Raw genomic sequence first — 10,787 nt, 5'->3', positions numbered from 1 at the left:
AATGCTACTGAGGCACATGGCCAGAAAATGTGACTCAAAACTGAGTAATCTTTTCAAAATTACACGAAAAATATGCTAGAGGCTGTTTGGGAAGCGAGAAGACGAAAGAGAAGACGTCTAACTGCGAACATCTTCGTGTGTGCAGGGCGCGCTCTGTTTGGCCAGTGTTCTCGGATGGCGACGTGCTCCCGCACCCCTGCGCAGAGCAGACATCACTACCCCGTACGCACACACCACTGAAGGATCCGGCAGAACGCGGAAACTCGGCTTCCAACGCTCAGCTTTGGGTTGCTCAGTCACGGTCAACATCAGCCAAACGGTCATGAAATGTAACCGCTGTCTGAAGATCCAGAGCGCGAAAATCATTAAGCAAATACTGAACAGCGAGCTACGGGAATGGAGACAAAAGGGAGCCCACCTCTGCCGAGTTCTGGAACCTAACTACTCAACGGGATTCACTGCTGTCACGGGGCTGTAGCCCACTCTTGGGGCGCCAAGGGGGTGGCCACACGTCAAGGAACTTTCAGCCTCAAACCAGGTCCTTTTAGCACTACAGCCAGTTGGCGGTGGGTCACCCTTTCTCAGGAAAGCAGCTTCTCGCTCGTCAGGCGTCTGCCCTACCGCTAGCCACCTCCAGGGGGAGCTCGGCGCTCTGTCCCGGAAGAGCGGGGGGCGGGGAAGGTCCCGCCTGTCACCACCAGGGCCAGTCGGAGACAAGCAAGGCCGCCATGGCAGGAGGCTGCTTTCTGTGAGGGGAGCTCACGGGGACAGGGCAGTCAGGGCTCTTCTTCCTCCCTCCCATCCTGTGCTGACCCACTTAGCAGACAACTATTCTAGTCCCCCGGAGGTGGCTCCTAAGACATCCAGGCAATCAGAGGAGACGCAGACGAATCAAAAGCTGGGTTTATTTTTCTACCAAATCCCCAATCCATGTTCCAGCCAATGGATGAAGGGTAAATCAAGCCTCACATAGACTCCTGGTAAAAACAATTGTAACTTTCTACAGGAAAAAGTTTTGTTTTGTTTTTTTTTTAAGTTCCTAGGTATTTGTGAGCCGGTGAAAAAATCTCCCAAATTCAACGGTCTGTGCTTTCTTATGTACTCAAACGTTCCCACCCTGCTGCCTCTTCTGCGCGGATGAGTGAGACCATTCCGCAGCTGCCCTAACAGTCCACGCCACTCCATGGTCTGCTAACCTAGAACCACGGTAGGATGTCAGTGCATAATGCCCCATGAACAGCTGAAAAGATCGGAATTCAATTCTTCAAACTGGCTCTGAGTGCCTACTATTTGCTGGGTGCAAGCTAGGCACTGGGCAGTGCTTCTGCTGGTTCTGAGAAACACAGATGGTGCTACAGAGAGGAGCTCTCCCCCCAAGCAGCAGAAGGATGTTTGCTGGGGATTAAGAGAACCGATTTCTCCTCTCCTTCTATCACCCGGGACAGGTAGGACACTCGGGCCCTGGGAACAGATGCTGTGTCTCTTCTGGCAGGTGCTGCCACGGAAGAACCGAGAGCGGTTTCTAAACAGCTGTGGAATTTGCTCCACAATCCACATAGTGATGTGTCTCCAAGGAGCTCTGGGTCATGTGGCCAATGTAGGATATCTTCACTGAAGTTCTGGAGGGAAAAAAACAAACCAAGAAAAATAAATTCTGTTTTTGCGATGAAGTAGGAAGAATTGCCTAAATAACTTCTGGCAACAGCTCAGGCAACAATACCCATGGGTCAAGGGCGCAGAGCTTCATGGTTACATAAGCAGGAGGCCAGAAGATCTCCGTACAGTCACAGAAAGGCTGTGCCATTTCTATCGCAATAAGCGACTCTCCACCCAGGACAATTCTACCCCACAAGAAACTTCTGGCACTGTCTGGAGACATTCTGGGCTGTTAAACTGAGGGCGGGGCGAAGTGGTGACTGGTGGTTGGCAGGTAGAGGCCCAGGACGCACAGGACAGCTCCTCACAACAACGGGTTGTGAATCCTTTGCCGAGGCCAAGAAACCCTGCTCTAGACCCTTGTATTTCAAATGCCTGCAGCGGTGCTTCTCATTCTGCCCATTTAACAGTCATGGTTCTAGGCCAAACCCTGAAGATCCATGACACAGGGTAATTTATGTGGCTAGAAAGTAACCTAGTCAAATGCTCGGTACTTACACCTGAGAAGTTTTTCCATTCTTTACTAGTCTCATCAGGATTCTAAAGGGATCACAAAACTAGAACCCACCCCATGGAGAAAACTATCTAACTGCTGACTGTGAATCTGGAGATTTGTGACTTGGGTCCTGCATCTAGAGGATGCCCAAGGGTCCACTGTATCTGTGCCTGTAAGGCACTGCGTGTCCCTCTTTGGTTAGGTGCCTCTGCCTTGAGGGTCACACAGCACCCCCCGAGCAAAGGTGGCGAGGTCACACTGCCTGATGGTCCAGACGCAAACACAAAGGCCATGGGGACAGGGAGGAGAGCCACGTACCGCATGAAGATCACTATGTTGTGCACCAGGATATCGGGCAATGTGCAGAAGAAGCTACCAGACAGCAAATATGGAGACGGTTTGGTTTAAAAAAAAAAAAAGAAAGAAAGAAAGAAAAGAAAAGAAAAGAAAAAGAGATCATCAGAAAAGTGCTGAATTACAGGGTCAGCCCTGCTTGGGGCCCCTCCCCTTCTGACCTAAGTGCTGCCAGGGCTCACTAGCTCTGTGTCCCCACAGTGTCCACACACCCTCCCACATCATGATCCTTTTTGTTTTTTTCAAACCTACCATAAAAATGCTGGAACTTGAAATGTTTCTAGTGGCTTAATGTTCTCTTAGAAATTCTAGCACACCAGCCACATATCTAACAACACATCCTCCAAATAAACCTCAAGATGGCCAAAGCTTAGGGAACCTACAGGCCTAAGGCTGGGACTTAAGGTAGGAGCAGCCCCAATCAACTGAGTACACTGTGAATCCCTTTCATCCAGCAGACAGCACACATAGAGAGAACACTGTCCTTACTACACATAGGAAAATGGTCCTCCCATCTCAGCCTTCGCAGTAAAATTCACCTGAAAAGAAGACACCAGAGTCAGTCTGTGGTCAGGCAGGCTTGACACAGAACAGTACTACTATCAGCAATCCATAGACCTGGGAGCATTCTTCTATCAGATACAAAATACTTCCCCAAGACTGTCCCTGACACAGACTACGTCCCTCTAACAACGCCTGCAACCTCTTCTCTTCGGAGAGGCCAACGAACCTCAGACTGTAATACCTCCCCTTCTTGATTTGTAGCAAATCGTTTGCTCTTACAAATTCTTTTGTCCCCCTAATACTTAAATGCTGATTTTTCCCCCTAATTTCTCATAATTACAGGGCGTGTCAGATCTTCCTCACCAAGCAGTTCCTGACGGTGGGAATGACAAGGAAAGCAAAGTCATGAGGCTACAGCCCCCCACAGCCCCTACTCCTCCCTGGAGCCCGTGGAGCAAGGACCCTAAGAGAACAGCATACCAGTTGCTCGCTCCGAGGTGGAATGAGGGAGACGTTAGCGGTCATGTATGTGCCAACCACTGTGTTCATGTACTGAACCTGGCTGGACAGGCTGGTCACTGCCACTGAGTAGAAGTTGGAGTTCCTGATTTTCAGGGTGGCCTACATCAGGGCAAGTGAGGAAACAAGGATAAGTGTCCTGGGTCCAAGGCCTGCAGGTGCACGACCTGGGAAACAAGGCCCTCCGTCTTACCGTGATGGCAAGGATGACAAGGGAGTCCTGCTTATTAAATGTGACTTTCACCACTTTGATGCCATCATCATCCACAAGGACCGAATGTGGAAACAGGAAGAAAACCACCAAACCAGATGCCAGGAGACAGAGCAGGACAGACAGGAGGACGTACTGCTTCCTGCAAATGACACAGCACACGATCAACCAAGCAGTCAGATATCAAGGTCCAGTTAGTCAAGATTAAATGCAAAAGCAGGAATGAGGGGAAAGGGCAAGTACAAAGAGCCAGGAACCAGAAACCAGGCAAGAATGAGTGGAGTGGGAGAAAACTTTAAAAACCCACTATGAATGCTGTCTGTCATCTGGGAAGAGAAGCTGAAGAGAAGAGCTCTGAGGATAGAAACATTCCCTCACCTCCCATGCACGATACCCCTGTTCTCCAATGCCTTCCAAGTTAACTCTTGCACTTGGCCCTTAGAATGTTTCTAGCAGTTTCCTTCCCCGGACTGTGATGGGGCAGACGTATCTTGCTTGAGTACATAGTATTAAAGGAAATGGGGAATTTACAAGAACAGATAAAAGTTTTCCAGGAGTTGGCTGGAGCTCACAAATATACAGGACTAGGGGCAGAGGGCAGAAGTACGTATTGGAAGGAGAGAGGCACGAAACTCACGTTCTCTGAGGGCGCAATCTCTGATCACTGTGTGGGATCAAAGCCACCAACTCGTTTACTTGTTCTAGGAAAGAACCGAACAATTATTTTGGTATAAAAATAAATTCCACGTGCTGGTGGCACGCTCCTTTACGTCACACATCCAGCTGCCGCAACACACGCTTGTCTGGAATTAGACATTTCTATGACACAGGTTTCACATTCTGGGCCTAAGGAACAAGAAACAAGTAAATCTATAGAGTGTGCCAGAAATTACAAACATCTATCAGTCCTACCAGGACAGTGACACTGAGGTTGAGAAATCTAGGATCCTGTTTTAATATTACTACATGGCCTGGAGCTGCCAGATGGCCCTGGGGAAGTAGTCATTACCTCTCTAGGCCACTGTCTCCTCATGTGTCATATGAAGGCTTGGGAGTAGATGGTTTCTAAGAGTTCTTACCAGCTGTAAACAGCTGTGACTCTCCATCTAAACTGTTAAGACTTTTTGAGGTCCAACTTAGTGACAGATGATCCTGTCCTTAATCCAGGCTCCCCTCCTGAGCATGTGTTTTTCTGTCCCCACTTGAAATATTTTCTAGACCTTAGGCGGTTAATGATTTACTACCTGCTTCCTTGAAAAGAAGCTTCCAAGATGGTTCCCCTGCAAAGCTGTGCCAGGCCTTAGGAGTGACAGCAATAAAGAGATGTGCCTGTCAACAAATCCCACAGCGCAGAGCAAACTGAATGTTCCAAAGCAAGGAAACAAAGAACAAAAGAGTGGAAGTGAAGAAAGGCTTTCAGGTATAAGGAGACCAACAGAAGTTATGGAACCTACCCAAATTTATCAAGTCAGCTCAACTGGCTCCTGTTCAGGCCACTGTCTCTGACTGTGGAACTACTGCCTAGAAGAAAAGCTCTGTCTGGGAGACAGGAGAAACCCTGTAGGTACCTTGGGAGGCCTTCCCATGATAACCAAAGATTCTCACCTGTTGGAATATAGCCTGTCCCCTGGCATGTGAGACAGGTGATGCTATCTCGACCAGTGAACTCCACATATGGGAACTGAGCAATGGCTTCTTCCTGCTCCCTGTCGGCCAGCAGATCCTCCCTGACCTCTTTCTTTCGCCTGCAGTAAGAGGGGCGAGCAGAGGTGGAATGCTGGGACCCCATGGCCGGTATGTGCCACTGGTGTCATGTCCTAGGAGGTACAGAAGCAAGTGAATGCAGGTTAGTGGACACACCGAGCCAGGAGAGAAGAAACTGCATCTTTCTATGAGAAAAGTGAAAACAAAAATAACCAAACTGCCGTCCCGTGATTTCAAACACCTGCACCATTTCTACCAGGACCATTATTTTGTAGCAGTGCTCCCCACCTCCCTCCCACCCGCTACATAAAGCCAGAGGAACAACAGCCCCCTCCGCCAACCTGCCCAGCTCCTCACGGCCTGGGGACTCGGCGCACCCCAGCTCCCACCGGGTCCCAGCCTCGCCCCTTCCTGTCCACTCTCTGCAAACTCTGTGCTCTTCTCAAGAAAACCCGACAAACAACAGGCACCAAATCAATAACAGGCCTTCGAGCTCCCCATCCCCCTCCTCTCGCAGCCCCGGGAGGCGGGCTCGGGTCACGCCCCCTGGCAGAGTGACGCTCCGAGCCCACCAGAGTCGCCCAGGCATGAGCGAACGCCGACGTCCCCGGACCTGCAGGGCGCCAACTCCTGGCAGCTCCTCTCCGGGTCGCACCCGCCGCCACCTGCCCGCTCCGGCAGGTTTACCTGCCTCTTCAGCCCTCGCAGCTGCCAGCACTCGCTGCGCACGCGCCGAAGGACAAGCTGCGCGGGGACGGGAACTGGGCGGGGAGGGGGAGGTGCCCGCGTGCGCGCGCGCATGCGCTCTTCGCAACCCAGCGGCGGCGCCGGCAGAGGGCGGCGGAGAGCGGCACCCTGAGCGGTTCCGGGGAGGCGGACTCGGAGAGAGGGCGACGCTCCGCAGTTCCTCAGAAACGCCAGCAGGGGCCCGAGTTAAGTTTCCGGAGTCCCGTAGTCTCTGCCTGGGGACGAGGAAGGCTGCGGCGGCCAAAGCCATTCTCAATTCCTGTTTGAACGCAGGGGCTGTGTGGACGCCGCGGGTACAAAGATGCGGGAAGACACGGAACCTGCCCCTCTCCTGCTCGTGGTCCTCCCGTTCTCTAGCCGTCCACACACACAAAGGCGTGCACAGAGGGGTTAGAGAACACGTTTAAAAGGGTGGGTTTCTTTGTACGGACTACCAGGTTGAGCTTAGCCTGCAGCGGAGGGCAGACATTAAGCAGGTGACATTGCTTAAGATGATGCTGGAGAGGAGAGATTCTGAACTGGGTGGCCATGAGGAGTGAAGCCTGCGACACCTCCCTCTCTCTCTCCTCATTCTATAGGGAAGGCTGGGTGCCCCTTCTGTTTCCTAGTTGCCTGCCTGGCTGCTGGTCATAGTCGGTCCGCTGAGCCTTTAGAGTAAGAAGGGCTGAAAAAAGACATATTGAATGACACTTGTTAAAGACAATAAGGCAGACTTTACTAAAGGGGGCCATGGGAATAATAGGGACTGCTGCAACGGGGACTTGCTGCGGGGTTGGGGGGAGGGGATTGGGCACAGCTCCATATGGGCAAGTAGGAATTTAGAGCCAAGGAGCAGGTTGGGGGTCAGTGGATGGAAAATTACTAAGAGGAAACATCAGGGGTAAGGAGGATTCTGGCTAAACCGACCTAACAGGATTCTTGCTAAAGACAGGCCAGGGTGATCAGACATTTTACCTGGGGGATGGTGGAGAATGATCGGGTATCCAGGGTTGGGAGTTTTCTTGCTAAAACTGGATTTTACAATAGCACACAGATGGGCCTATGAGAAGTTTTAGGAGCCTGATTAAAGTTTGGTCAAGCAAAGAATCTTTATCAGAAGCAGCAAGGAGCCATTGTTCCTCTTTTTTTACCTTCACCCCATAACTTCTCCTTCCTGAAATCTGGTCTTCACTTCTCTCTTTGCAAGCTCTATACCAGTTTATATTTATTTATACAAATCTGATTTTGTTTGGGACAACAATATTCTCAATTAAAAATACATCTCCCAACCTTTCTTGCCATGTGACACAGTTTGAGCCAATGAGATATAAACAGAGGTTGTGTGGCACTTCCTGGACCTTAAAAGGGACTGAGATTCAACTGGCCCTTTGACTTTCCTCTTCCTGTTTGTAATTTGGGCTTGATATTGGATACGGGGCAGCCATCTTGTGACCAAGAGGCAAGAAATGCATGCTACGGGAGGCTGGGTAGAAGCATACAAGGAGCCTTGGTCCCTGTGGCATTTGGAGCCACATTCAGGCCCTGGACTACCTATCTTTTTTTTTTTTTTTTGAAGATTTTATTTATTTATTTGACAGAGACAGCCAGCGAGAGAGGGAACACAGGCAGGGGGAGTGGGAGAGGAAGAAGCAGGCTCCCAGCGGAGAAGCCTGATGTGGGGCTTGATCCCAGAACGCCGGGATCACGCCCAGAGCCGAAGGCAGACGCTTAACGACTGCACCACCCAGGCGCCCCTGGACTACCTATCTTATGACTTCTCATTACTTGAGAAAAATGAGCACTCCCCACCAAAATTGTGTCTTTTGGCGTGTCTCTCACCGTGGGATGTAATCCTAAAAGATACAGACACAGAGCTAGTTAAAGGTAAAGCCTGGGTTTTAACAAAAGCAGGGTGACAGCTTTAATCACATACTACGTAGGCCACACACTACGTAGGCCACGCTCTTCTAACGTCTGCTCTTAGTAGGAGGGAGGCCTCTTTCCTGTGTGAGGCCTTTCTTCCGAGTTCAGCTTTCTTGTCTGAGAACCCGCTTCTGACAGGGAATTCTCCTGAGGAATCTGGGGACTGAGTCCATCCTCTTGTCAAACGGGTGTTGGCTCACCTTTCCGCCTCTGTTGGAACCCTGCCAAAGACTGATGTCCACACTACAGCTGGACATTACAGAGGGTCCAGGCTGTCCCGGGAGCAGGGACGGTGAAGAGGCAGCAGCCTGTTTTATACGCGGAGACCAGAGGAAGACGGAGGGCTGTGGATGCCTCGAAAAGGGAAGGGAACAGGCTAAGCGCTTGGGCCTGTGGTGAGGATAGAAAGGACTTTGGGTTGGTAGGGTCTGTGAAGGGGGCCTGGGAACTTAACCGGCAGAACCCCTGAGGCGTCTGACAGTCTGCTTCTGAAGGCGGGTCTGGGACAGATAGACTACTCTCCAGTGTGGCTCGTCTACCCCCTTATCTCCCCAGCTCCCAGCTCCACGCCAGCATGGTAGGCTCTCAGTCAATGCTTGCAGAGCGGCTCAGCCTGAAGGCTGGCCAGCACTGCCTGGGGCAGTGGTCCCAGCCTCCGCCTGTGCCATCCGGGAGGCAGTTTTAATTGGGCAGCACATTCCTGAGGAGACACCCATCACTTCTCACCTTTGCCTGGCTTCCAGGTTTGTCTCACCGTCCTGGTTATGAGCAGTGAGGTTGCTGCAGACATGAGCTCACTGGGGCTCTCCGGGTGGGCCAGGGCAGAGTGGGGCCACCTGGGGATCCCTGCACTTCCAGCCTCTTCGGTGTCTCCCTGTGCTCTAGGTAGCCCTGGCCTCCCAGGCTGAGAGCAGTAGAGTCCCAAGGGCTGCTCTCCCGAAAGACCCTGAGTGATGGGGGGTGACTGGCTCTGCTCAGCTCCATACCCTCCCCTCACACCCAGGGCCAAGACTGTGCAGGGGAGCGTTTAGGACTCTGGTAACCTCCCTCCTCATGGAGGACATGGAGGCTGAGGGTGTAGGGCTGGGAACGCTCTTCAAGGTCTTCATTCTGCTCCCTTTATTCCACACTCGGGAGAACTTGCTTGAATCTAAGTGACACCCGGTATGTGAAAGAGTTGGCACTTGCTTCTTTGAGCCCAGGAAGCAGGCCACCACTGTGTCATGCTCTCTCGTCCTCATACAGTGCACCACAGGCCTCTGGTTTGGAGGATGTGACTGCTTTCCTGGGGTCCAGGAATCTTGGCCTGGGCTGGCAGGGCTGGTGCCTAGGGACCGGCATGCCCGGGCACAGTGCAGCCGTTCCCTACAGTGATGCCAGGGCCAAGGTCTCAAATCCTCACGGACCCTCCAGCGGGTGGGCCTGCCGGAGCTCCCTTCCCTGCCTGGCACAGGCCGCGTCTCTCCCTGCTCTCCCCGTGTTTTCCCCTTTCTCCTCAGTGGCACTTCAGGAATACCCGGTGTCATCTCTCCGGTGAGCTGAGCCATTGAATAAAGACAGTTGAGAAGATTTGCTTAAAGCAATCTTTTAAGAAATATTTCCACCCTACAGTAATCAAAGAAACCCAAAGGACCATTATCTCTTTGGAAGGCGGGACTGTCACACAAAGAAAACCAGAACACAAGCTAACATCTTAAAACAAACACCAGAACCAGATTCTCTTGTAGGGGGACTTGCAGATTGAGGAGACGAATACCTGGCCCCCGAACACTGGTAACACCTGTCCCCAGGGTCCATGTGATGGCTGTGCGGGCCTTGGGCCTTCGTAAACGCCAAAAGCCCCTCCACCGCTGACGACCTCCGAGGAACACGTGTGCTGAGTCACAACCGTGTGCCCGCTATACACACGTGACGTACACCGTGTGGCCTCCACCCCTCCTCCCCCGCCACTGCTCCCCGCACCAGCCTCAGGGACAAACCTGGTAGCCAAACAGACCCACACCTGATTGTTGTCAAAACTGCCGTTACACCCTTGTCTGCATGTGCTGCTGTGCTGGGCGTTGGGCTGCTGCCCCCAGTAGCCTCTATCTGAGACCCACCAGACGAGTGGAAGGGGGACAAGCAGGGAATGAGTGGATACCCTGTGCAGAGCAGGCAGTGAAAACCGTGGGTGAGGAATGAGGGAGCCACAGGGCAGGGCCCGAGGACAGACGGCAGAGGTGACCTCCAAGAGGATTTGGGAAAAACAAAATGCATCCTCAACCCCATCCCGCAAGTCAACTGTCTCAACTAGCTCTTGGTGTCTTCTCTTCTCCATCTACAGTCAGGCCGTGTCCATCTTTGCCGAGGCGATGCAGTGGCCTTCTTTGTTGGTTTCCTGGCTTAAACAAAGGAACAGTTTCCTGAGTATCTGTTATGTGTCAGGCAGTGTAGAAGGCTCTAGCTTCACATTTAGTTCTCTCCACAACCTCTCTCTCTACAGCCTGGGTCTCAACACCCCCATCTGATGGATGGCACATCCATGGCTCAGAGAAGTGGAGTGACCTGCCCAGTGTCACACAGCTGGGATACGAATACCACACCATCTACGGCCACCTGCCCTTCTGGCTCTTCCTACACACTCAATTGAGGGAATGGTCTAGTCTTGAGGCCCTTTAATAAAATGCAAATGGAGTCATATCATTCTGTTTCTTA

General features: G+C 51.9%; 1 protein-coding gene across 3 annotated transcripts; it reads right to left on the bottom strand.

The window, feature by feature from the left end:
• Window positions 1–885: 885 nt before the first annotated feature.
• Window positions 886–6,211, bottom strand: TMEM106C (transmembrane protein 106C). Of its 3 annotated transcripts, none has more exons than XM_011226314.3 (8): window positions 6,132–6,211; window positions 5,346–5,557; window positions 4,378–4,441; window positions 3,723–3,882; window positions 3,491–3,631; window positions 2,996–3,045; window positions 2,471–2,524; window positions 886–1,619 (listed from the first exon to the last, which is right to left on the bottom strand). In XM_011226314.3, exons 2-8 carry the CDS (start codon window positions 5,527–5,529, stop codon window positions 1,523–1,525), a joined length of 750 nt encoding a protein of 249 aa, XP_011224616.1. In that variant the 5' UTR covers window positions 5,530–5,557; window positions 6,132–6,211; the 3' UTR covers window positions 886–1,522. The 3 variants fall into 3 exon arrangements, with proteins under 3 accessions (XP_011224616.1, XP_002920348.1, XP_019656364.1); XM_002920302.4 differs by having other exon boundaries at window positions 6,058–6,200; XM_019800805.2 differs by lacking the exon at window positions 6,132–6,211 and adding an exon at window positions 5,786–5,954.
• Window positions 6,212–10,787: the final 4,576 nt, after the last annotated feature.

This window comes from Ailuropoda melanoleuca, chromosome 16 (assembly GCF_002007445.2).
Source record: "Ailuropoda melanoleuca isolate Jingjing chromosome 16, ASM200744v2, whole genome shotgun sequence".
Taxonomy (NCBI): domain Eukaryota; kingdom Metazoa; phylum Chordata; class Mammalia; order Carnivora; family Ursidae; genus Ailuropoda; species Ailuropoda melanoleuca.
The sequence above is the reverse complement of the archived record's forward strand: the minus strand, read 5'-3'. Positions and strand labels throughout refer to the sequence as shown.

Coding starts and splice junctions, on each gene's coding strand:
- TMEM106C (XM_011226314.3), bottom strand. CDS start 5,529: ATGGGGTCCCAGCATTCCACCTCTGCTCGCCCCTCTTACTGCAGGCGA. Junction 3,883..4,377: donor AGATTGCGCCCTCAGAGAAC/GTGAGTTTCGTG, acceptor TGTCATTTGCAG/GAAGCAGTACGTCCTCCTGT. Junction 3,632..3,722: donor TTGTCATCCTTGCCATCACG/GTAAGACGGAGG, acceptor GCCCTGATGTAG/GCCACCCTGAAAATCAGGAA.